The 27006-nt window shown below is 42.9% G+C and overlaps 1 protein-coding gene across 2 annotated transcripts in view; it reads right to left on the bottom strand.

Moving 5' to 3' along the window:
* Positions 1–27006, bottom strand: part of LOC141076284 (tenascin-N-like) — a 93867-nt gene that overhangs the window by 40844 nt on the left and 26017 nt on the right. For both annotated transcript variants that reach the window (XM_073563673.1, XM_073563672.1), the window contains exons 3-6: positions 20940–21491; positions 18054–18428; positions 15609–15872; positions 13960–14145 (exon numbers count right to left, since the gene is read on the bottom strand). In XM_073563673.1, coding sequence (XP_073419774.1) covers positions 13960–14145; positions 15609–15872; positions 18054–18428; positions 20940–21491 — 1377 coding nt within the window. The remainder of the gene's footprint in view (positions 1–13959; positions 14146–15608; positions 15873–18053; positions 18429–20939; positions 21492–27006) is intronic.

Raw genomic sequence — 27006 nt, 5'->3', positions numbered from 1 at the left:
TTCGGGCGGCGCTTAATATTCTTTCTGTTGTTGTTTAAAACCAGTCAGTGGCAGCTAAGGTTTTTCTCTTTGCTGTTTCTGTACTTTACTCTGCACCTATCTTCTGTTTCTTTTTAAGATGTAGGTGGCATATTATTTAACATTAAGTACTTTATACTTTATTTTGTATTTCATTGTTTATTCTACTCACTCTCGGTTATTTCCTTTTTTCAGCACACTTCCCTTTTGTAGGAAACTCACATTGTGCTCTGCCTTGTAGTTCATTAGGAGGAACGTGAAGCAACTGGACGGCCTTTCAGGCAGTATAGGTCCGAGTTGCCATCTTCTAGACTGTGGTTAGAGCTATCTCTACTCATGAAGGAACCACTAGGGACTGCACTGTCAGGATCTCTAATCGCTTCAGGCACCAGACGGGTCACTTGCAAATTTTAGCTTTGCCAAATATCCCGAGTGAGTAGCTACACTAGCATAACAAATTGCATGAATAAGCCTAGGACTCTATGGCATTATAAGTCTACTATTGTCTCCATAAAGATTTAAATATAATTTCTGAAACATCATTAAGTTATAGCAAAAGATTCTATTGATGGAGTCCAAGGGACCCCCACCAACTTCCTTCAGTTGACTTTAGCCAAAAAATCTCTCTAGGGGTAGGTGAACACAACCATTTTTTTCTCCATCCGAGAAAAATGGTCTAATTATCCTGATCAGACAGTGATCAGAGTTTGATCAGAGACGCATACATTTTTCTCCAAGGTCAAAAGAAAAAAAGGTTCTCCAACCTCTCCATTTTTTCAATTGTGGAAATCGGAAAATAATTCAGATCATCTGAGTGCTGTCCAATGTTTTTCATGGAGCCATAGACTTGCATTGCTGATTTTGATCCGACACTCAGATCAAAATTAGACATGTGTACAATTTTTCATCTGACCACTTTGAGGGAAAAAAAAATCACACGTGCAACGCCTCATGAATAACCTGGGTACGAGTGCTATCCATGAAAACTACAGATAGCACTCGTCCGATAAAAGCAGTCATGTACACAAGCCCTGAATCTGATCCTATAAATCACAATACAGTATATAAAACTAGATGTGTATTTCCTGAAGGAATTACAGATAGTGCTTTGAAATGGTGCCCGGGATGCCCCTTTTAGAGAGACTTGCCTGCTGCCCCTGCAAGACTTTCAACTCAGGATCCTTTTTAACTGTGGGTGCCTCTCAGGGGCTACTTTGGCCTCAGGGTCTGATTTGGTGGGTGGGGCCCCTCAGGATCCGATTCGGTGGCCTGGGCTCCTCAGGGCTTGAATTGGTGGCTGGGATCCCTCAGGGTCCGATTTTGTGGGTGTGGCCCCTCAGGGTCCGATTTTGTGGGTGTGGCCCCTCAGGGTCCAATTTTGTGGGTGGGGCCCTTCAGGGTACGATTTTGTGGGTGGGGCCCCTCAGGGTACGATTTTGTGGCCGGGGCCCCTCAGGGTCTGATTTTGTGGCCGGGGCCCCTCAGGGTCCGATTTTGTGGCCGGGGCCCCTCAGGGTCCGATTTTGTGGGTGGTGTCCCTCAGGGTCCGATTTTGTGGGCGGAGGCCCTCTGGGTCCGATTTTGTGGGCGGAGGCCCTCTGGGTCCAATTTGGTGGGCGGGGCAACTCTGGGTCCAATTTGGTATACGGGGTCACTCTGAGTCTGATTTGGTGGGCGGGGCCACTCTGGGTCAGATTTGGTGAGTGGGGCCACTCTGGGTCCGATTTGGAGGCCAGGGTGGCTCAGCCTCCGATTTGTAGGCCAGGGTCAATCAGCCTCCGATTTGGAGGCCGGGGTGGCTCAGCCTCCGATTTGGAGCCTGGGATCACTCAGCTTTCGATTTGGCGTGCCGGCCCTTTAAGACTCATTTTGGTGCGCCGGCCCTTTATGAAACACTTAGGCGCGTCGGCTGTTTAAGAGCCAGTTTGGCGCACTGGGCTTCTAAATCCACTTTGGCGCACATTCTCTCAGGGGCATGCGTCATGTGATGAAGCTAGATTTGCATTCGTGCTGTGGGTTTCGCTTTAAGAGCTGAAATTATCTGGCAGAAACTCTGTCCTGGAGGGGTCATGTATAGTTCGTAGGCGTTGGCATAGTAACTGGGTGTGCCTGCGCATATCAATGAGCTTAACTGCCATTTGAAATCACCTCAGGGCATGTTTTCCCTGTGGCATCATTTTCCCATTTAAATGTATTGAGGAAAATGCTTTTTCAAACGTAAATTGCGCAAAAACTACAAATCCGATCGTCACGAAAATTACTTAGCACACCTCTCGTGGACACTGGCTTCGAAACGACACCTCAACGGAGTCTGTGTGTGTAGCGGTTCGGGCCGCATTAATTGCGGAAAATCAACTGAATAATAATAAGAAGCAGAAAAAGAAGAAGTTAGCCGCGTTCGGATTACAAGATCGTGATTTCTTCAAAGCACTATAAATAATGATTTCCTTTATAAGCAACCAGCTGGGTATATATATGATATCTTTAATATGATATCTCTTTTTCTCCCAGTTACATACACCAGGCGGCAGTTTTATATTTCCATTGAAAAATTGAGTTCAGTTACTTCCGAAAAATACAACTAATCTCTATTGCGTTGAGTAAATTTGTTTTTTCGAGTATCTTATCTTACAAGAACAAATCTTTGATGCGTTACCTAATTTATGCTTATCTAAGCAGAATTTTGTGTTTTCTAGATTTAGCATACCGTTCTTGTATTTCTCTTCAGCTTGCGCATACATTTTTTACTGTCTCATCAGATTGGTGAAATTTTACAATTGTATATTCTAACTCTGCAATGTGCAGGGATGATATTTTCTTATTCTGTCCTAAATAAAACAAAGCCAGGTGTCATGATCCAGGACGGGATTTCGCTTTGACCCGTCCTGGTTAGACTATGGGTTAATTGTGCTGCCTCTCTCTGGCAGCAGGAGGCTATTTAGTGCTCACTGGACCTGGGTCCGGTGTCAGTTATACTCCTGCCCTCGGCTGAGTTAGTTGACCTCTTGTATACGTGTGCCTTGTGCCTGATAACTTGCTTATTCGGTTGTGATCTGGTTCTGTCCCTGTTACGAGTTCTGCCTGACCCTCTTGTACTGCGCTACCTCTCGTGTATGACTCTCTGCTTGTGACCCGACTCCTCTCTGCTCGTCCCCTTGGTACCGCACCGCCCTCTTGTGTATGACCTTTGGCTCTGTCTGACTACCTGTCTGTTTGTCCCTCCTGTGCCTCGTTTGCCCGTACTGCTGTGACCTCTGTTTTGCCTGACTCTGAGTTGTGTGGTGTCCTGTCCTATCTGAATACAGGACGCTAAGCCCCGCCCCCTTGCAGTCACATGACCATAGGTCCCGTGCAGACTATTCAGTTTCAGTGTGCGCAGGTCCTATGCTTCTTTACCTTCCAGCGCTGACTGGACCCTGACACTATTAGCCTGAAGCACGCATGGTCACCTCTGCTGCCCTGCTCCACAGGTATCTTTTAGCACTGCTTCTGTACTCAGGACACGCGCACTGGCTCTATGAGCCAGTGCAGTGCGGTGTCTCTGACATTATAACTGACCTATACCATTTTTTTTTCTCTGCTCCCATTCACCTGTGTGTGTGATGGATCCTGTGCACACTCTTTCTGAGCAGGTTAAGCATCTGACGCAGATGTCTCAGAAACTCTTTGGAGAACAAAGAGTCCTGGCTCAGTCTCAGCAGCTGATCGCCGACACTGTGCAGGGAGTTCTTTCATTGGGGGCTCGGGATGTTGCATTAGTTTCCCCTTAGTCTCCGGTTAAGTTACCCGATACCTTTTCTGGAGATAAAAATGACTTCAGAGTTTTCAAGGAAGGCTTTAAGCTTTTTTTTTCCTTAAGACCACACTCTTCTGGGGATGAAAGTCAGAGAGTGGGGGTCATTATGTCTCTGTTAAGGGGAGCCCCCCAAGCTTGGGCTTTCTCCCTTCCTACCACGGCCCCTGAGCGTATGACTGTGGATGCATTTTTTGAGGCCCTGGGGCATATTTATGATGAGCCTGATCGGGTGCGTATGGCTGAGGACATGCTGATGAATGTTTGCCAGGGGAAACACTCAGCCGAGTGGTTTTGCTCAGAGTTCAGACGCTGGGCTGCTGAGGTCTGCTGGAACGACGCCGCTCTCCGGGGGTTGTTCCGCAGAGGCCTGTCTGAGCATCTGAAAGACGCCTTGGCTCTCCACCCCCCACCTGATGCCCTGGAGGAAGCTATGACACAGGCCGTCCGAATGGATCGCAGGTTACGGGCAAGGGGAGTGATACAAACCGAGACTTCATTATTCTCCCAAGGAAGGGGAGCCAGTTCTTCATTGAAAATCACGGAGATGGGAACCATCAACCTTAAGGAGGAAGAAAGGAGACAACGGCACGTGAGAAAATGCTGTGTTCACAGTGGCGAGTCTGGACATTGGAAAAAGGATTGCCCCTCCCAGCCACTAACCAACAAGCGACTGAGCCCGGGTGATTATCGTGGAGGTCACCCAGGCTCTCAGGTACCCTTTTCTGCATTTTCTAAAATGTCATTTCAAGTGGAACTTTGTTGTGGGGGTGTCTCCACATCCACTTCTGCCTTCATGGATTGCGGTTCATCATTGAACTTTATTGACTCTGACTTGGTGGCCAGGTGTAAGTTAGGGACAGTTAGGTTGGAAACTCCGATTCACCTTGTTGCTATTGACAAAACACCACTGGTTAAGAATGACATTGTGTTTTGTACTGAAGAGTTTCTCCTTAAAGTGAGTTCCTTACACCAGGAACGTATTTCATGTTTTGTAATGAACAACCTGCCTGTGGGACTGGTGTTGGGGTTCCCCTGGTTACAGCTGCATAATCCTGTGATTAATTGGGAATCTCGGGATATTGTTAAATGGGGTCCCTATTGCTCTGAGAAATGTCTTGTTTCTGTGTCTGTGTCGTCCGTGGGTCTAGAAGACATTCCGGAGTGCCTGATAGATTATACTGACGTTTTCTCCGAAAAAGAGGCTGAGGTTTTACCACCACACCACCCATTTGATTGTGCCATTGACCTGGTTCCAGGTGCTAAATTGCCCAAAGCCCGCCTGTATAACCTCTCGGGTCCGGAACGGGCTGCGATGAAGGAATATATTTCTGAGAGCCTCCGTAAGGGACATATTCGTCCTTCTGTTTCTCCTGTGGCGGCAGGGTTCTTTTTTGTAAAAAAAAAGACGGTGGTTTGCGCCCATGCCTCGATTTTCGTGAGTTAAATAAAATAACTGTGAGAAATACTTATCCCCTTCCACTTATTCCTGATTTATACAATCAGTTGTCCGGAGCTAAGTGGTTTTCGAAATTAGATCTACGGGGAGCGTATAACCTTATCCGAGTCCGGGACGGAGATGAATGGAAGACCGCTTTTCTCACTACTGAAGGGTTGTTTGAAAATTTGGTCATGCCCTTCGGCCTGACCAACGCTCCAGCGGTCTTCCAAAATTTCATAAATCATGTGTTCTCCGATTTGATTGGACGTTTTATGGTGGTGTATTTGGATGACATTTTAATCTACTCGCCTGATAAACAGACTCACATTGGTCATGTTCGGGCAGTTCTCCAAAGGCTCAGGGAGAACTGTCTGTTTACTAAACTTGAAAAATGTTTATTTTTTGTTCAGGAACTGTCCTTTCTGGGGTTCATTGTGTCTGCTGAAGGGTATCGCATGGATCCTAATAAGGTGCAGGCCATTCTCGAGTGGGTTCAACCGTGTGATTTGAAGGGTCTGCAACGTTTCCTAGGGTTCGCTAATTATTATCGGAAATTTATAAGGGGGTTCTCACAGGTGGTTAAACCCCTCACAGACATGACTCAAAAGGGGGCCGATATCAAGAATTGGTCAACCACAGCGGTAGCGGCATTTCAGTTTTTGAAAAAATGTTTCATGTCGGCCCCGGTTCTTATCCAACCGGACCCCTCTGAACCATTTATTGTTGAGGTAGACGCCTCAGAGGTGGGGGTGGGGGCGGTATTGTCCCAGGGACCCGCCACTTTGACCAATTTAAGACCTTGCGCCTTTTTCTCAAAGAAGTTCTCCCCTGCGGAGAGAAACTATGATGTGGGGAATCGGGAACTTCTGGCCGTAAAATTGGCTTTTGCAGAATGGAGGCATTTTTTGGAGGGGGCTGTTCATCCTATAACGGTAATCACGGACCACAAAAACCTAGCTTACATTGAGTTGGCTAAAAGGTTGACTCCCAGACAGGCTAGATGGTCACTTTTTTTTTCCCGATTCAACTTCTCGATCACTTTTCGACCAGGATCCAAGAATATCAGAGCGGATGCGTTGTCACGCAGTATTGATCCGGTGTCCCCCCCGGAACCTCCATCCTCCATTCTTCAGCCTGGGGTGGTGGTGGCAGAGGTTTCTAATGTGTTGGAACGGGAGAGTCGAGAAGCCCAGGCTCTTGCACCTCCAGCTAAGCCGTTGGATAAACTTTTTGTGCCAGCTCAGTTTCGTCTCAAGGTCCTCCAGGAGTTCCATGACTCAGTTCTGGGTGGACATCCAGGGATCTCAGCGACCCGGAAGGCCATTGCTAGAATATTCTGGTGGTCTTCTTTAGCCTCTGATGTTGGGGAGTATGTGTCTGCGTGTGAGGTTTGTGCCCGTGCGAAAACTCCCCATAACCGGCCGGCCGGGGAATTGGTACCACTGCCAATTCCTGAGAGACCATGGACTCATCTGTCCATGGATTTCATCACCAACCTTCCCCCTTCCAAGGGTAATACCGTGGTCTGGGTCGTAGTGGACAGGTTTAGTAAGCAGGCACATTTTGTACCTTTGGCAGCTCTACCTAATGCGGAAACATTGTCCAGATTGTTTGTGGAGCATGTGGTGTGGTTGCATGGGGTACCCCTGAATGTGGTGTCTGATAGGGGAGTGCAGTTTGTGTCCAGATTTTGGAGAGCTTTTTGTAGGAGGTTGGGTATTGGTCTGTCCTTTTCATCCGCCTACCATCCAGAGACTAATGGGCAGACTGAGCGGACCAATCAGTCTCTGGAGCAAATTCTGCGTTGTTTGACCTCAGCCCCACAGGATGATTGGTGTTCTGTGTTACCATTGGCTGAGTTTGCATTTAACAACCGCACTAACCAGTCTACGGGTACATCTCCTTTTTTTGCAATTATGGGTTTCATCCTCATTTTGGAGAATTTTCCCGCTTGAATTCAGGGTGTCCTGGGGCGGACGAGACGATCTAGCAGTTGGGGGAGGTATGGCGGGAGGTCCAGAATAACATTACGAAGGCCCAGGACAAATTTAAATTTTTTGCGGACAAAAAACGATCCGTGGGTCCAGTGTTTCAGGTCGGAGATAAGGTATGGTTATCCACCAAAAATATAAGGCTCAAGGTCCCCTCTGCGAAGCTTGGACCCAAGTTTATAGGTCCCTATGTAATTACCGAAGCAGTTAACCCGGTGGCTTTTCGGTTGAGTCTTCCGCCATCTCTAAGGATCCCTAATATTTTCCATAAGGCCCTTTTGAAACCTGTGAGGTCCAGTGGGGAGGGATCATCATCTTCCCCGACACCAGTTCTGGTAGATGGGCAGGCTGAGTACGAGGTGGAACGAATTGTCGACTCCAGGTTGGTCCGTCGCGCCCTTCAGTATCTGATACATTGGAAGGGCTACGGTACTGAGGAACGCTCGTGGGTTCCTGCTCGATCAGTTCATGCGGATCGGTTGATCCGAGCCTTTCACGCCAAGTACCCTGAGAGACCTGGGGGTCCGGTGGTCCCCCATTGAGAGGAGGGTACTGTCATGATCCAGGACGGGATTTCGCTTTGACCCGTCCTGGTTAGACTATGGGTTAATTGTGCTGCCTCTCTCTGGCAGCAGGAGGCTATTTAGTGCTCACTGGACCTGGGTCCGGTGTCAGTTATACTCCTGCCCTCGGCTGAGTTAAGTGACCTCTTGTATACGTGTGCCTTGTGCCTGATAACTTGCTTGCTTATTCGGTTGTGATCTGGTTCTGTCCCTGTTACGAGTTCTGCCTGACCCTCTTGTACTGCGCTACCTCTCGTATATGACTCTCTGCTTGTGACCCGACTCCTCTCTGCTCGTCCCCTTGGTACCGCACCGTCCTCTTGTGTATGACCTTTGGCTCTGTCTGACTACCTGTCTGTTTGTCCCTCCTGTACCTCGTTTGCCCGTACTGCTGTGACCTCTGTTTTGCCTGACTCTGAGTTGTTGTGTGGTGTCCTGTCCTATCTGAATACAGGACGCTAAGCCCCGCCCCCTTGCTGTCACATGACCATAGGTCTCGTGCAGACTATTCAGTTTCAGTGTCCGCAGGTCCTATGCCTCTTTACTTTCCAGTGCTGACTGGACCCTGACACTACTAGCCTGAAGCACGCATGGTCACCTCTGCTGCCCGTCTCTACAGGTATCTTTTAGCACTGCTTCTGTACTCAGGACACGAGCACTGGCTCTATGAGCAAGTGCAGTGCGGTGTCTCTGACACCAGGATTCTTAAAGTGATTAAAAAAAGTTTTGATAAGTTTTTTCTTTTTATTTTCTTTAAAAAAAAGTTTTTTCTATGACTGTGCATTTTCCCGATTAGCCACATATTTGTTTCCCTACTACAGCTAAAATAAAAGGGTTTTGTTTTTTTTTTTGGGGGGGGGTAAACGGGAGTAGGCGTGAACATACACTGATGCAACCAGGGTCTCAAAAGGTAAGTGAGCCCACTCCCACCTGTAAAGCAGCAACCAGAAACATTATTGGACTGCAAAGGGTCCATATACAGTTTTTGCACAGGGGGCGCCTTCTGTCTGCGTCAGCTCCTGGATGGGCGAGTTGACAATGGGCTTTACAAATTTTATATTGAATCTGTCTACAGGCAGAGCAGAAATCAATGTTCTCCGCCCTTTGAGGACACAGACAGAAGAGGCCCCCTGTGCAAGAACAGTATATGGTTCTTTTCTGCCCAGTTGCTCATCATAATGCACAATCCCACCTGCTTTGGAGGTGGATGCGGCCCCCTAACCTATTGGACTCCTGTGCGGTCGTATAGGTTGCCCCTGGCCTCCACACCTGGACCAAGACCGATGAAAATTTCTGACTTATCAAAAATATATTTTTTTTTTAATTGAAAGTTTTTATGACACATTCTGCACCAGGGGGAACCAACCTGAGTTTGGACCGTCTTCTCCATGGGCTACATAGCATAGTACTCCCATACTCTATTACAATAAGCAATATTCTGCTCTGTTCACTTTTACAGACCAAAAGGCATTTTGCAAAAATCTCTTACCCGAGTAGTTACCTATAACCCCTGGGTCCCTATGTGAAAGGCACCAGGATCGAAATGCAGCTGCTATCATTGTACCCCTACAGACACACCCTTAGCCTCTGGCATTAAGCAAGTATCTCTCCCCTTTGCAGTATGCACCAGAATCATCCAGTTTTGGAAAACCCAGCTGCATTTTGTTTAAAAAAAGAAAAAATGTGCTTTACTCACCCTCACTTGGTCCTGCGCTGGGTTTCCTCTGCTGCTTCCGCGGTTTCTTGCTGTCTGCAACTCTATAGCGCCACCTGTTGGAAGCAGCAATCCTACAAGTCAATGTCTACCCTTTATTGAGCCTAGAAATGTGTCTTAGGACAAAAGCCGAATCCCAGTCTCACTTTGCTGACACAGTGTTTCGGGCTATTGCCCCTCGTCAGTGCAAAGTATGAGATCTGATTTTTTTATAATCATCTTTGTTTCTATAAATGAAACACGTGGTTATTGTACACAGTATTGGATTACTTATATATTGTACAGATATTTATTGTAAAGATTGTTCCGTCTATTGGCGGCTGGAGTAGATTCATCGGTTTTGGCTGTTATAACCATATTATAGGCCTTTTATCTCCTTTGTTACCTTGGGGGCCAACCATACGTTGGCAACCCTTTTACAGGCTTTTCAGCGCAGCCTGAGAACATATGGAGATGGTTAAAATAAAGCACTACTGACAGCAATTTCCAGCCGGGCCCCCCAAATCTATGTGAAACTTCATCTATGTCAGAACTCACAGTAAAATACCGTTACTCACCATGTCACATTAAAACAATTTGGATTCCAGGAGACAAGACGCCCAAGAGCAGATATCAGAAATGTTAATGAATAAATACGGTGGGCAAGATTATAAAGTAAAAAATGAATAAATGATTACCCGACGTTTGGCTCGTTGGACATTGGTCCTTGTTGCCATAGGAGACACAAATAAGCTAATCTAATTTTAATTATGCCATTACGCCAGATACTTTTGACCCATTTATAATAATGGGAATTTCAGAAAGAACATTGTTTTAGCTAATCCTGAGCCAGAAAGCATAAAGATTGAAAAAACACAGAAAAAAAAGAAATAATGCACCCTTTAAAGGGAATCTGTCAGGAGGTTTTTGCTTCCTCATCTGAGAGCAGCATAATATAGATAAAGAGACTCCGAATCCACTGATGTATCACTTAATTTACTGGGTGCTGCAGTTCTGACACAATCAAAGTGTTTGAATTTAGCAAAGTAGCAGAGCTGAGAAAGATAGCCCCACCCACACCAGGCTCTCTGTGTACATCATCTATAGACAGTGAGGTGCTTATCACAGGAGGGGGTGGAGTCAGACTAGCATGCAGGCACTGCTGTAGCCTGGCAATGATAACCACCAGGTGGTAAAACCTTCATTGTAACTAAACAACAGCACACAGCCTGACATGTAACACATTGTTGAAATCTGTGTTTTAACCCCACCTCATGCTGATGTCAGATTACATGGCAAAAAACTGGTGACATATTCCCTTTAAGCCCTGATTTAGGTATAACTAGGAATAACACAATATGGAGTGTTCTTTTAAGGCAATGATCCCATGGTTTTTTTTTTCTAACTATAGGCCAATTAATATTATCACCTATACAAGGAAGGCAGTGGTTCGGAACAACTATATATATTACTAGATGTGTTTGGCTTTTTTTTAGGTAGCATGCATAAGATTAAACTAAAGCTCAGCTGCATGTCAACTCGGCAGTGTACAGGATAAGATAAGCACATAGGCATTTTTTAGATATTTCATAAAAAAAGGATCTTTCATCTCTCCAAATAATTTTTTAGTGAATAATTGTTTTTCTTTGGGCAATAATAAAACAATTCTGCAGCTTCTATTCTTAGATCCCTGCATTGCGCTGTTCCTCTGTTATTCCTCCTAGAAGTTTTAGAATAAACTGACAACAAGGTGTTACTATTTTTCCCAGATATTCTGACATTATCCAATCAGCTTTGACTTCATAGGGACACACCCTTTGACGAGGAGAATGGTAACACCCAGTTGTCAACTTATTCATACATTTCTAGGAGAAATAACAGAGGAAAGGCACAGCATAAAACTTGAAGACAAGATGATCCAGAATTGTTTTTCATGGAGAATTTTTTCAGTCTCTAATATGCTAATATAATAATAATAATAATAATCTTTATTTATATAGCGCCAACATATTCCGCAGCGCTTTACAGTTGAACAGTTTCAAACACAACAGTCATAAGTAACAACGTTAACAATACAATAATTAAAGCGAAATAAGACGACCCTGCTCGTGGAGCTTACAATCTACAATGAGGTGGGGGGGATACAAAGCACAGGTTTGTATTTACAATGATGTATTTACAATGACGGTCCAGCCATCTTCAGGGGGTGGGGGTTAGATGGAGATAGTGAATGGGCTACACACACACAAACATGACTTTGATTACTGAATGTGATAGGCCGCTCTGAACAAATGTGTTTTGAGCGAGCGCCTAAAACTATGCAAATTGTGGATGGTCCTAATATTTTGGGGTAGAGCATTCCAGAGGATTGGCGCAGCACGGGAGAAGTCTTGGAGTCGGGAGTGGGAGGTACGGATTAGGGCAGAGGTTAGTCGAAAGTCATTTGCAGAGCGCAGCGGTCGGTTAGGCCGATAGACAGAAATGAGGGAGGAGATGTAAGGGGGTGCCGCACTGTGGAGAGCTTTGTGGGTGAGAACAAGTACTTTGAATTGTACCCTGTAATGAATTGGCAGCCAGTGTAACGACTGGCGAAGAGCGGACGCGTCTGAGAAACGATTAGCCAGATGGACAACCCTGGCTGCTGCATTAAGGATAGACTGGAGAGGGGAGAGTCGAGTGAGAGGGAGGCCAATTAATAGAGCATTACAGTAGTCTAGGCGGGAGTGGATCAGGGCGACAGTGAGAGTTTTTGTTGTTTCCATGGTGAGAAAAGGGCGGATTCTAGAGATGTTCTTTAGGTGTAAGCGGCATGAGCGGGCAAGAGATTGTATATGGGAGGTGAAGGAGAGATCGGAGTCGAACATAACACCCAGACAGCGCACCTGCTGTCGGGGTGTTATTATGGTGCCACCCACAGGGAGGGAAATGTCAGATTTAGGGAGGTTAGTAGATGGTGGGAGCAGAAGAAGTTCAGTTTTGGAGAGGTTGAGTTTCAGATAGAGAGCAGACATGATGTTGGAGACTGCAGACAGACAGTCAGTGGCGTTCTGTAGTACAGCGGAGGTAAGGTCAGGGGATGATGTGTACAGTTGTGTGTCATCAGCATAAAGATGGTACTGAAAGCCAAATCTGCTGATGGTCTGTCCAATTGGGGCTGTATAGAGAGAGAAGAGAAGGGGGCCAAGGACTGAGCCCTGAGGTACCCCAACAGTGAGAGGAAGAGGAGATGAAGTGGAGCCAGAAAACAGAACACTGAAGGAGCGGTCGGAAAGATAGGAGGAGAACCAGGAAAGAGCAGTGTCCTTAATGCCTAGTGACTGGAGCCTAGAGAGTAGGAGAGGATGGTCAACAGTGTCGAAAGCTGCAGAAAGGTCGAGAAGAATGAGCAGAGAATGGTCACCATTACGTTTTGCTGTCAGAAGGTCATTGGTCACTTTGATGAGTGCAGTTTCTGTCGAATGTAGGGGGCGGAAACCGGACTGTGAAGGGTCTAGGAGGGAGTGAGTGGATATATAATATTCAATAAGACAATAATAATCATGACTGCATTCAATATTAGCAGTAAAAACTTAAATGCATTGAGTGCCCCTAATAGTGGCTGCAAGCAGACAGAATTTTATTATTTACTATGTGAAGAAAAGAATGGGATAGGGAGCTCTATCGACTCCTATAAAAAGGTGTGTTAGTGAATTCGGGTCACCAGATAAACAGTACAGTTCACAGAGATATAAGTAGATATAAAAGACCAATCTAAAGTTTAATATTGGGCCTTATGATTTCCATGCACCCCTATGCATAGATATAGCAGGGCTAAGTTTAAAAAATGCCTACAGCCTACTTGCTTTGGACACCTTTGACGTGCAAAAAAATAATTCTGTATGTTAGTGGATATTTTTAGTTCATAACATTTCCAAGTTTCCATCTACAATCTTCTTTCATTCATTTTCAGATGTGCAGATCCAAACCTCAGATTTTTCTCTTGTATGAGTGTTTCTCCCAGTAATATAGGCTGGATGTAAGGTATGTGTATGTCCAGGGTGCTGCTGTCTTCACTGCTTATATATCAGCACAGCTTCCATCCTGCTCATAATTCCCTTTCATGTGTTTTTCTCCTTTTTATAGCCTGTTTTCTCTGCCTTCCCTAATATCCTAATCAGTAATCCACTCTCTCCACGCAGTGGAAATATATGTACAGTACCCTCCCTGCTGCTATCTCTAACACAAAAAGAAGGGAAGAGAAGAGTGGAGAGCCATAAGTGCCAGTTGCAGGAACACTTAAAAAATTTAAGTTATGACAATGAAAAAAAAAAATCTGTGTAAAGGTATACATAGCCTTGTACCAAAAAAAGTACAGAACTCCTTTACCATGGCATGTTGCACTGCAAATAATTATAAAGTGAGCATATGTTAGAGAAAGGTCACAGGTTATGAGTGTATGAAGAGAACTTTGGATTACCCACCTTTAATGATGTATCTTGTCTTGGGGTCTTTGCTTTGGGACACTTGGACCTCTGTCTCCGCTCCTCCGGGTTGGGCAGCATACTTCAGTTTAAAATAATCTACTCTATTATCAGGATTCTCCCACTCTACCTCCAAAGAATCCTCCGTCTCTTCAGTCACCCAGAGCTTTCCTAGAGCAGAGTCATCTGAAAATGGAAAGTAAAGATGACTTCCTTTACTGCAAGAAAATCCTTGTAACATCAACAAGTCTCTGTGCCGCACATCACATTAGTCAAGAATGAGGAACTGGGGGCGGGCAAGCCAAACCGGCCTTCGGAAAGCTGCTCCTGTAGAAAGGGGCCCCTGGAGATAGGATGCCAGCACAGGTTAGATGCTTTCTTTATTTAGAGCCTACAGCCTGCAATGACCTCCTTCTCTCTCACCACTACCAGAGATATCACCTCAACCAACACCGGAACCCACCAACCTACTGTCTCCTTCCCCACCATCCTGTAGCATGTAAGCCCGAAAGGGCAGGGTCCTCACCCCTCTGTATCAGTCTGCCATTGTAAGTTTGTTTACTGTAAGTGATATCTGTAATTTGTATGTAACCCCTTCTCATGTACAGCACCATGGAATCAATGGTGCTATATAAATAAATAATAATAATAATTTAATTGGCTGGAGAGAAACTGACAAAGATTTTGCTGGGACAAGTCATATTTATAAAACAATCATGAAAAGTGGCAAAAAAATAATCGAGTCTTCCTGTCCAAGGTGGTTATGATAGTTTTATTAGCAACATGATAGAAGGAAGGAAAAAAGAGAGCGAGGTAGAAAGAAAATTAGTAAGCAAGGAAGAAAGAGAAAGAGTGCAAGAGAAAGAAAGGAAGGAAGAAAGAGAAATAGTGCAGGAGAAAGAAAGCCAGAAAGGAAGAAAGAGAAATAGTGCAGGAGAAAGAAAGTCAGGAATGAAGAAAGAGAAATAGTGCAGGAAAAAGAATGTCAGGAAGGAAGAAAGAGAAGGGAGAAAGAAAGTCGAGAAGGAAGAAAGAGAAAGAACGGGAGAAAGTCAGGAAAGGAGAAAGAGAAAGAGCGTGAGAGAGATAAAGAAAGTAAGGAAGGAAGAAAGAGAGAGAGCGCAAGAGAAAGTCAGGAAGGAAGGAAGAAAGAGAGAGCACAGGAGAAAGAAAGGAAGAAAGAGAGCGCACAGGAGAAAGAGGAAGAAAGAGAAAGAGCAGGCAAAAGAAAGTCAAGATGGAAGAGAAAGAGAACAGAGAAAAGTCAAGAAGGAAGAAAGAAAGAGTTGGAGAAAGAAAATCAGGAAAGAAGAAAGAGCATGAGAGGAAGTCAGGAAGGAAGAAAGAGAGAGCGAGAGAACGTTAGGAAGGAAGGAAGAAAGAGAGAGCGCAGGAGATAGAAAGTCAGGAAGAAAGAAAGAGAGCAGGAAAAAGAAAGTCAGGAAGGAAGAGAAAGAGAAGGGAGAAAGAAAGTCAAGAAGTGAGAAAGAGCGGGAAAAAGAAAATCAGGAAGGAAGAAAGAGAGTGCGAGAGAAAGTCAGGAAAGGAAGGAAGAAAGAGAAAAAGTGTGAGAAAGAGAGAGAGGAAGGAAGGAAGAAAGAAAGAAAATCAGGAGAGAAGGAAGGAAGACTTTTTGTGACACTTCTTACCAGTTCGGCCTTGAAGCTCGGCTGGATCACTGGTCACACCATTCTTCACTTGGTACATCATTACTTTATACAATGTACTGGGGTTCAGGCCTCCAATCTGGTAAAAGTCTTGGTTTGCAGAAACCTTAATTTGACGTTTCTGGCTTTCATCTCCAAAAGGATAATAACTAATATAATAATAATCCACTTCCACCAGCAGATCCCAGGCAATGTTCAGAGAGTCCTCTGTTGTGCTGATGAGACGCAAGTTCTGTACGGCCATCACTGTCATAAAGCAAAAATAGGTAAATTACCTATAATAATCACTGACACGGAAACAGCAGGTGAGGAATCGCGTCTTTGTACTTCTTTTATCAAACAAGAAAATGATTACACTGATCAAGAAAAAAAACAAAATTACATGAGAAAATTATACATAAAGACCCCGCTGTTCATTATACTGTGAGTGGTACTGGTCAATTATCATGTACCGTATAATCCAGATGAGCCCCAACTGCGAAAAAAATAGACGGCTTGTGTGGTACTTTGGGATACTAAAAATTAAATAATTAATACTAAAGGAAAATAAAAAGAATTAGAACTATTTTCCCACTTTTTGAACAAAAAGTAGCAAAAGCAATGAAGAATCAGAGCCTTTGTCCATCACTTAAAGGCATTTTCCTGGATTTTAATACTGATGACTAGGGATGAGCGACTTTGCCTTTTTAAGGGTCGAGACAGGTTTCATAAAACCCGACTTTCTCAAAAGTCGAGTCAAACTAAATCGGCCGACTATCGGGAAAATTCAAAGGTCCGACTGAAACACGAAACCCAATGTAAGTCAATGGGGCATGGGCGACTTCACGCTGTGGTCGGGTTTCGATCGGCGAAACCCGACTTTGCCATAAGTCGGCAACTTATGAATCTGGCCGACCTATTTCGCTCAACTCTACTAATGACGTATCTATAGGACAGGCCATCAAAATAAGATCTGTGGAGGCCAAGTCCCAGCACTCCCAACAATCAGCTGACAGACATTGCTCTGGCACATCAAAAATTCCACAGCGCCAAACAAGGTGTAGTGGCAATGAGGGGTACTGCAAGCTCTCTACCAAACCAGTGGATGAGCGCAATGCTGCAGCACCATTTATGGCCACTACACACTGTATGGCGCTGCAGTGACATAGCGTGAGTTATCAGTCATCGGGGCAAGGCAAGTATTTTGCATCCCATGAACTGTTGGTGCTCCCTGAGTCCCTTCCAAAGTCCACTAATGAACCTCTTATTCCCTAAGATTGTCTATTGCATTTTAATTAAAAAAAAAGTAATTCTAGTTTGTTCTTTGGTCCATTAGATTTTCCAGATTTTTATTAAATTCAGCATAATATTTCAATAATAAAAAGTTATATATTGTTGTAATTTGTTGTTTTTTTTTCTGAACTTGATTTTACATTTTTTGTGTGTTTTTTAATGTATGGTAACTATTTTATTACCCTACCCACAAATCTAAACCTAGCCCTAAACTTGGAAAAAGTATGTAAATATTAAAAATGTATTAGAATCATTTTTTTTGTTTTACAAGGAAAGCTGTTTTTAAATTTGGCCAACTCTTCCATCAGGTCTCTGCCTCTCCTCTCACAAAAAGCAAGAGGAGAGGCAGAGAACTGCGGGAGAGCAGTGCAGCAGATCTGCAATGCACGATTCAATACTGTCTCGCTCAGCCTCTGTCATCTCGGTCGCTGTCTATGTAGAGCGCAGCAGCCAATGAAAAACTCATCTAAACTGCTGCGCTCTAAATTGGAAATGGTTGCAGTTACAAGATAATAAAGCTGCCACTGGATATTTTGCTCCTTTAGCTAGCCAGATGGTAAATCTCTGTGGCTGGAGCCACTACTGGCTCAATTGAAAATGGGCGAGAAGGCTCAGAAAGTTACACCCCCAAAGAATTTGGTGGCCCATTGGCTTCCCTTCCTTCACCGCCTCCCACTGTGAATCTGTTGGTGTGCCACAGTATCTTAAATGAGCTGATCGCTGGAGATGCATTTAATCAACTTTTTGGGATATTTTATTGGTTTTCGACAATATAGTGACTTACTTTGAAGTGGAAAATTCTATGAGAATTGGCGACCATCTAATTTTTTTCTTTAGTGCAACTAATATTTTGCATCCTATATACGGTAGCTGACGGACTAATGTGCTGTTTGATGGCTCTAATGAGATGTAAGTTTTTCCCTTTGTTTGCCTTTGATATTGTGGTATATATCGAACCGTTCTTTTTTGTAGACAAAATAAATCAATAGTGTGATATCACAATGTAATACATGGAGCAAGAAAGAGTTTTGAGTTGGAAACCTCAGGTCAATGATGTCTGTTTGCCCTATTAGTGCAAAAGGAACAGTTTTGTCTTCATGAGACCCCACAATATAATCAAGAACTCATTAAAGGTTCTTCAGACTTGTATCTTACCTTCTGAGCAGGATTCACCAAAGAAGCCCTCCTCACAGAAGCACTGGCCACCGTCGCAACGGCCATTTTCACCACAGTTAACGAGACAGTCCTCCTCTAGGCAGGTGACTCCTGTGAATCCCACGTTACACTGGCAGGCACCATCGACACATCGGCCATTTTCACCACAATCCATAAGGCATGCCCTCTCACTGCAGTCAGGGCCGGTGAAACCAGCTGCACACTGACAAACGCCGTTGACGCATACGCCATTGTTAGCGCAGTTGTTGGGGCAACTTCTCTGAGAACAGTCTGGACCTTCCCATCCTTCATCACACACACATGTACGAGTGACGGGATTATATCTGCCATTAAAATTGCAAAGTCCGGCCATCTCTGAAAAAGTGAGATATGAAAGCTTGTTATGGGACGATGTAAACAAAAATTTATTAATCTATCTCATATCTGTGGAACTATTAGTATTATTATTTTTACAGCACATTGATTCCATGGTGCCAAACATGAGAGGCGGTTACACACAAAGTACAAATAAAAATTACAGTGAACAAACAATGACAGACGGCTACATAGAGGAGTGGACCCTGCCCTTACAGGTTACAAAGTGTAATGGGGAATCAGACGACAGGGTGGGGGTTTCGGCAGCTCCGGTGGTGATAAAATGACAGCGAGGTCCGTGCAGACTGTAAACTTTCCTGGGTTTTCAAAGTTCTGTCTGAAAGTTCTGAATGTGGTAGAATGGGATATGTTGGGGCAAAGAATTCCAGAGGATGGGAGATAATCGAGGGAAGTCTTGGAGGCAATTGGGTGCGGAATGTACAAGTGTTGAGGAGAGAAGGAGGTCTAGGAAGGACTGGAGATTACGTGTGGGAGGATATCGGGAGATTAGTTCAGAGATATAAGGCAGAGACAGATTACGGAAGGCTTTTTAGGTCAACATTAGTAGTTTAAACTGGATTCGTTGGGGAAATGGGAGTCAATGAAGGAATTTGCAGAAAAGAGAAGTCGGGGGAGTAGGGAGGAGAAAGGCGGATTAGATGGCCAGCATAGTTAAAGACGGACTGCAGAGGTGTAAGCGTGTTACCAGGAAGGCCACAGAGTAGGATATTACAGTAGTCCAGGTGAGAGATGATGAAGGCATGCGCTAACATTTCAGTAGATTCAGGGTTGAGGAAAGGATGGATTCTGGAAATAATTTGGAGCTGGAGGCGGCAGGAGGTGGTGAGAGCATGGGCGTGCGGTTTGAAGGACAGGTGCAAAGTCAAGGGTAACTCTGAGACAGTGACTTCCAGTACAAGGGAAAGTGAGGTGTCATTTTTATTGTGATAGATTGGGTAGGGGAGTTAGGTAAGATGGAGGAAAGATGATGAATTTGGTTTAACTTTCACCTATCTACCTGTCTACTTATCTATCTTTCTTATTTATCTTTTTGTTTATTTCATATTTATCCATCCCAAATCTATCTATCTATTATCTATCTATCATCTATATATCTATCTATCTAATACCTATCATCTATCTAATATCTATTTAACTATCTAACATCTATCTATTATCTGTCTACCATCTAACATCTATCTATCATCTATCTAACATCTAAGTATCTAACATCTATCTATCTATTATCCATCTATGTATCTATCTATTATCTATCTATTTAAATTTCATAAGTTCTGCAAAGCGATAGTAAAAACACTCAAGAAAGGATGGATTTTTAATTTTATAGTTTACAGCTCATTGCCTTAGTTACCGGCCACTTCTGCATTTTATCAGCAGTGGCTAGTCTCCTAGAGGGTTATTCAGCTTCCATCAGAAAATGGAATATCATAATGGAATTCATCAGGATTATTTGGGATTTGTTTGAGCACAGACATAAAGGCAGGAGAGACAAGTGTGACCCCCTGTCTGCCCTTAAATGCGGATGCTGTGTAAACCTGTTTAACAGTGATCTATTTTGAGGGCAAAGCTGGAGATACGCAGCTCATGTCCTTGGTGCACCTACCATGTTGGTCCATAGTAGTGGAAATTCCATGATATCAATAGAACAGAAAGGATTTCTATGACCATGAATGCTTTGTGTCTTGAAAAATGAGAAAAAGAAGCTACAAACCATCCGTTATGATCTTTTATACCAGTGATCCTCTCCCATATCAGTTATATCATTTCAACAAAGCTTGGAAACAAATGTGCAGCTGCTATGAGAAAGGCCACGAATATGTCTTAACTCTAGTTTCTATAAATCATCTTGTTGCTGACATTTAAGACAATATTACTTCAAATGTCAAAATTAAAAGCATATTTTGCCGCCGGAATTTGGAAAGCTTGAAGTTAAGAAAAAAACAAAAAAAAAATCATGTACAATCCAAGACAAAACATGAAAATTCAAATTTCATACTCGAAGGTACATGGCTGAGATCATACTGCCAGTGGCTGATACGCGCTGCCCGTGGATCGGGCAGCATATATCATCTGTCAGGTTCCTTTTAAGGTATATCTGTATGTGAAACACGATTTTGCCATTTTTATGACTTGAAAAGCGATGAGAAAAGTGGGCAAGGTTTCCTGGAAGACAACATTTATGCCATATGCACCAAGATGAGTGAATAGAATAGGTGCATAATTTTGGTACATATCTACTATGGTTATAGCAGAATATTTTGTCTGAGATTTCAAAATGCACCAACCAAAAGTGCACCCTATAATAAATATACTGCAAATATTGCATGGTGCAAAAGGTAAACTGTTGGACTGACGATGGGTTCTACACCATCTGTAGGGGTCACAGTTATCAAATATATTCCAGTGTGCCATTATCACTCTTGGAGAAACCAATAAGGAGAAATGGGGTCAGTCAACATAAAGAGGCACCAGCTGGTTGAAGCTTCTTACCTACGGAGCAGTCAGCTCCCATGAAACCTTCATCACAGACGCATACGCCATTTACACACCGGCCGTTGGGTCGACAGTCGATGGCGCATTTTTTCTCTTTGCAGCTCAAACCGGTGTATCCTTCTGCACATACACATGCGCCATTTACACACCGGCCGTTGGGTCGACAGTCGACAGCGCATCTTTTCTCTTTGCAGTCCACACCAGTGTATCCTTCTGCACATATGCATGCGCCATTTACACACCGGCCGTTGGGTCGACAGTCGACAGCGCATCTTTTCTCTTTGCAGTCCACACCGGTGTATCCTTCTGCACATACACAGGTGCCATCGACACACTTCCCGAATTCACCACAATCAACTGGGCATTTCTTCTTTCTGCAGGCCGGGCCTGAGTATCCCTCCGCGCATTTACAAACTCCATCAACGCAGGTACCAAACTTGCCGCAGTCAGGGTTGCACTTCTTTATGGAACAGTCCGGTTCTTCCCAGCCCTCATCACACTGACATTGGCCTAATGCTGGGACATACTTTCCATTCCCGCTACATTTACCTTGAAGTGTTGAAAAAGAGATTAAATGAAATATCAGTGCAAATTCATTATGAAGTCAGGTACATACAATTATTTTACAGACTGTCATTGTACCTGGATGTTTGGTCAAGGACTTGAAATTAAAGGGGTTGTCCGCCTCTGGGGACAATTTTTGGAAGAGTGGCAAAAAGAAAGCCATTTTTGAAAGCAAGACATAAGAAATCCCGTTTGCAGTTTGAAAAAAAACATGTAGGAGGCACAGCTAGCATGTGGAAGAAGGTGGTCTGGTCAGATAAGACCAAAGATGAACTTTTTGGGGTAAATGCAAAACGTTATGTGTGTCAGAAAACAAATACTGCACATCATCCTGAAAACACCATCCCTACCGTCACACATGGTGGTGACAACATCATGCTGTGGAGATGCTTTTCTTCAGCAGGGGCAGGGAAGCTGACCAGCATTGATGGGAAGATTGATGGAGCTAAATACAGGACAATCTTGGAAAAAAAACCTATTAGAGAGTATAAAAGACTTGAAACTGGGATGTAGGTTCACCTTCCAGCAGGACAACAACCATAAACATCCTGCTAGAGCTACAATGGATGGTTTAGAGCAAACCATGTTCATGTATGTGAATGTCCCAGTCATATCCAGACTTAGATCCCATCTAGAATCTGTGGCAAAACTTGAAAATTGCTTTTCCCAGACGCCTCCATCCAATCTCACTGAGATAGAGCGAGTGTGTAAAGGAGAATGGGCAAAATGTCACCTATAGATGTGCAAAGCTGGTAAAGAAATACCCAAAAGACTTGCAGCAAGAATTGCATCAAAAGGTGGTTGAACAAAGTATTGAGTAGGGCACAGAATGCAAATGCACCTTACAATTGTCAGATTTATATTTTTAAAATATTTAGAAAATCAATAGTGATGAGCGAACGCCATTGGATAAAGTGTTATCTGAGCATGCTCGGGTGCTAACTGAGTGACTTCTGCATCCTCCAAAAATATGTTCGAGTTCTCGCAGCTGCATTTCTCATGGTTATTCGACAGCCATAACACATGCAGGGATTGACTGTTTGTTAGGGAATTCTTGCATGTGTTGTGGCTGCCGAACAGCAGTGAGACATGCAGCCTTGGGGACGCAAACCTATTTTTTGAGCAGGCTGAAGATACTCGGTTGGTTTTAAAAAAAATAGAAAAAAATAATAAAAATTATATATATAATGTACTAGTGCAAACAATAGTTTGCGATCATATTTTGCAACTATTCTATATATATATATATTTTTTTTTTTTTGCAAGGTTGAACAATGTACATATCTTATTGTATAAATATACTATATTAGGTATGTCAGTTCTGCAGTTTTTGGTCATTGAGGTCTTTTATTAAACACAGTGACATGACGAATCACCCTTTGCAGCTATTCGTAAATATTTTTGCTCATCTGTATATTTTATGTTCATCATTTTGGTCTAATTTAAAGGGACGCTATCATCGGAGAATGACCTATTGTTTAAATGTGTTTTCATGTGTTACATGTTTGGAATTTTTTCGTTACTTTTTGCCAATCTTTTTCCATATCACAATACATCTGAAAATAAAAAAAAAAAAATAATCTTGTGATTTTCACACCGGCCACTGACTTTCCAGTAGTTTCAGGAAACAATACATGTACATTACCCACAATGAATAAACTCTTTGGTATCTGTTGTACTGAAGCATCTAATGAGCATGTGCAGAGGTCAGTGGGAATGGAGGGGGATCAGAGGAGCTGTGACATCGCCTATTGTGACTGGTGGATCCTGTTTATTAGGTGTGTATAGAAGTGTTATCAGTCAGTGTAATCCTGCCTGTGATGATAATGTGCCTGTTGAAAACTCTTCTTGAAAGAATAGCCTAAAAAAGCTTAAGTGGCCATTGTGACAATTGAAAGACTAATAATTGTGTTTTTTTTTATAAAGATTGTGAAAAAAAATGCCAAAAATATGTCACACAAAAACCTCATTTTAAAAAATAGGTAATTTTCTGATTTTTTTTTCTTTTTAAACAAAATTTTTAACCTTTAGTTTTTTCACCAACTTCTCTTATAGTAAGTCACCGTTCTTCTTGCGCATTAGGGACATCAATTCTTTGAAATTAGAAAAAAAAAAAATACCAGCAGGTTAACTATGGAAACTGTGCGAAGATCATGAGAATGAAGAGGGAACAAATAAAGATAATTAAGAAGTATCGCTAACACCTGAAATCTAAAAGTAACCCACAATCCTTTGCGACAACATAATATCACTGCGGGAGTTTCAATTAAAATGGTATTAAATTGTATCAGTATAGAACTAGAAGGAGCGCTCTGAACATGCATCTTTTATCAAATATTTTACTTGGCCAATTTACTAAGTAAATTCAAAGGATCTTGCGTATTTCCTTTCCTCTCGAGCATGAGATTATTACGCTGGTTTATTTGTAGAGAATTGATGGTTGCAAAAATTGAGGAATTTTATGGGCAATAACGCCGAATTTATCAGGTCTTCATGGAAGTTTCAGCGGGTTTTATAATTTACAATGTCATTTTTTTTTTTTATATATCGCCTATGCAGTTTAGTCTCTTCTGGTGCAAAGCGCCATCTAGTGGAGTGTTTCAGAATTGCAGGATGTCTGCTGCTCCCTTTGATCTACTGCTTTAATCACTTCAAGCAGTATCTGATATTAATTACGTAGAAAAGTCAACTGACCCCAAGATAATGATCAGGTCCTGGCTCTCTTTTTTTTTTAATCCTTACCAACTCTACAATAATAGAGGATATTAATAAAAAGCTGAACTAAATTGTTATCCTGCCATATTCAGTAGTTAGTCTGACATGTTTGATTGCGGTTTTCAGACTCTGAATAATCTTATAAAGAGCAACAGGAACAGGCGAGTCGTAAAAGAAACAAATGATCCGATCGCTTTCATTTCCACGGCCAAAGATTGCAATTAACCCCTTCAAAAACTGCAATCAAAAAGAAGTGGCAATTCTGTTATAAAGCTAAGTGGGCATGGAAATATTGGATGTGGGGATACAATGCTGCTTCCAGATGAGGACACCTTCTATTCTGAGGCGAAATGGAATATCTAGAGAAAAAAATAGTAGATCTGAAGTCTCTACTATGTCTACCCTGACCTTGGCTCAAAATTGGTCAAGGACTTTCATTTCTCATATTAATTATAACCTGATGCAAAAAAAAGGCTGCAATTTACATCACAACCACTAGATGGCCACATACCTTCACCCAGAGCATAAACATATAGTGACAGAGTATCACAAAATAAGTTTTTCTTTTTTTTTCTTTTTCAAAGTTCATTTCATGTCAAGCCGCCAATCTCGTGATATGTCAAGAACAAAAGTAAAGAGGGACATATCTGGGAACATGATCCTAACACTGGCTTGGGATTGGAGAGTTTAGTCTTTTTGCAGATCATTCCTATTGTTTCTTAAGATTAGCAATTCCAAAGATGGAGGGCAGCAATTGATCTCCCTCTGCCTATTGAAATGGCATATTTGCATTCAGCTGTGCCTACCAGACATGTATGAGAGGGTATGAGAAGACAAGGGTCATCTAATTAGTGATTTGACTACTAACTAGCCATTTTTGCGATTTATGGCTATTTGGTTCAACCCTAGCCCCTTCATATACCCATATACTATGTCTGTGGACCACTAACATTGCAAGGACCATTTAATGCTACGCAGAGCCACAGCACTACTTTGGGTCAATATGAGTTAATAGCAACATTAATAGGTGGAATGGGAGGCCATACTGAATTTGCTTAAAGGGTTATTTTCCATTTTCAAAAAATGGATATTGTCGGATAGTTCTTGCAAAAACAAGCACTTTTGCAATTTACTGCCTATTAAAATTTGCAGCCGTTCTTGAGATATTAACATTTTTCTTTTGGTTACATCTGGTTGCCTAGGAAACCGACCATCGCTGCTGTATTGCTTGTAAGCACTGTGGTAAACTGGCTGGAATTAGGATGTAATAGTGCTCTTCAGCAATCCTGGCCTGGCTTCAAAAACAGTGGTGAATAGGAAAGAGCTTTGTAAGCAAAGTAAAGGTTCTGCTGTCTAGCAGCGGTAGTCGGTCTCCAAGGCAACATGCTGTAAATGCAAGAAAAAAGTGTTACTATCTCAAGAATGGCTCCAAATTTTTAAAAGCAGTAAATTGCAAATGTGCTTATATTTACACACACTATCAAACATTACCCAATTATTGAACATAATAACCCCTTTAATTTCGAGTTGCCCTCGTTGCTGTATACCCCATGATTACAGATATATATATTAGAAAATATAGCAATAAGAAAGTGCTTAACGCCTCATTTATTACCAGTCCCGCTATCACCCTCTAGCAAGAAAGCACAGCCATCCTTAGATACGGCTGTAACACTGAACAGTAGAATTCAATTATACTAATTTGACCAAATATCTATGAGAAAATGTCATAAAAATTTATCTCCCGGGACACTTTATCTAGAGATATATCATCAAAGATTAAAGAGAAGACTTAAGAGTCATGCCACGCTTTAATTATTAATCTTATAATTGGGATCCGGGGGAATTAATAGACATTGGTGCGGCAGATGACCAACGTCCTTGAAGGAAGCATATTCTCAGCACATGTACAGCATCCATAACAGAGCTGTCTAAGCCAACAATGGGAGTTCTGCTGCTATGTTTCAATAATGGAGGAATAGAAGGTGAATATTTAGATAAAATTGACTATTGATTGTACTCAGAGCTATAAGTTGTGCGGTGGGACATGTGCTGATAATGGGAGGAAGTAAAACAGTGGTGTTTTTTTCATGATCCTTAAAGGGGTTGTCCACTTTATCTTTATTTTCACAAATGTCTTGTGGATATGGCTTTCTGGCACACGCTAATATATAATATATACTAGTTATACTATTATATAAGTATTACACATTTCCACCTTCTTCACAGACTGCACAGCTCTACCGTTGGATCCAGAAATGTTGAAAGGTATTACACGTTCTCCTCCTGTCCTCCTCCACTTATTAGTGCTGCCTTTCTCACAGCCTGCATAGGTCTCCTGTTCTCAAGTTGACTGTTGCTGGAGGAGCGTGTGACCAGACCTGTCCGTTAGCCTCTTCCAATTGGAAAAGATGGAACATGGGGAAACTGTTTTTCTATTGGGGAAGGTGGATGGATAGGTCCGGTCACATGCTACTCCACCCGCAGTCACCTCGAGAACAGGAGACCTGTGCAGGCTGGGAGGAAGGTGGCACTAGTAAATGGAGGAGAACCTGTAATACCTTCCAACCATCCTGGATCCAGCGGTCCCATATTTGAGAAGCTGTCCCACTGTCCTAGTAGGTCGGCGATATGTCTCCATTCAACTGTAACTGCATCTTGAAGATGCAAACCCTCTTGAATACAATGGTGGAGTAGGGAGTCTTCAGCTCCCTGCTCCACTATCCAGCTCATATAAATGGGGCACAGGAGATCATTTTTATTTACCCATTTTATTTATTTACCC

The sequence above is a fragment of the Dendrobates tinctorius genome, unplaced genomic scaffold, assembly GCF_039654945.1.
Source record: "Dendrobates tinctorius isolate UK_male_01 unplaced genomic scaffold, ASM3965494v1 ptg000396l, whole genome shotgun sequence".
Taxonomy (NCBI): Eukaryota; Metazoa; Chordata; class Amphibia; order Anura; family Dendrobatidae; genus Dendrobates; species Dendrobates tinctorius.
The sequence above is the reverse complement of the archived record's forward strand: the minus strand, read 5'-3'. Positions and strand labels throughout refer to the sequence as shown.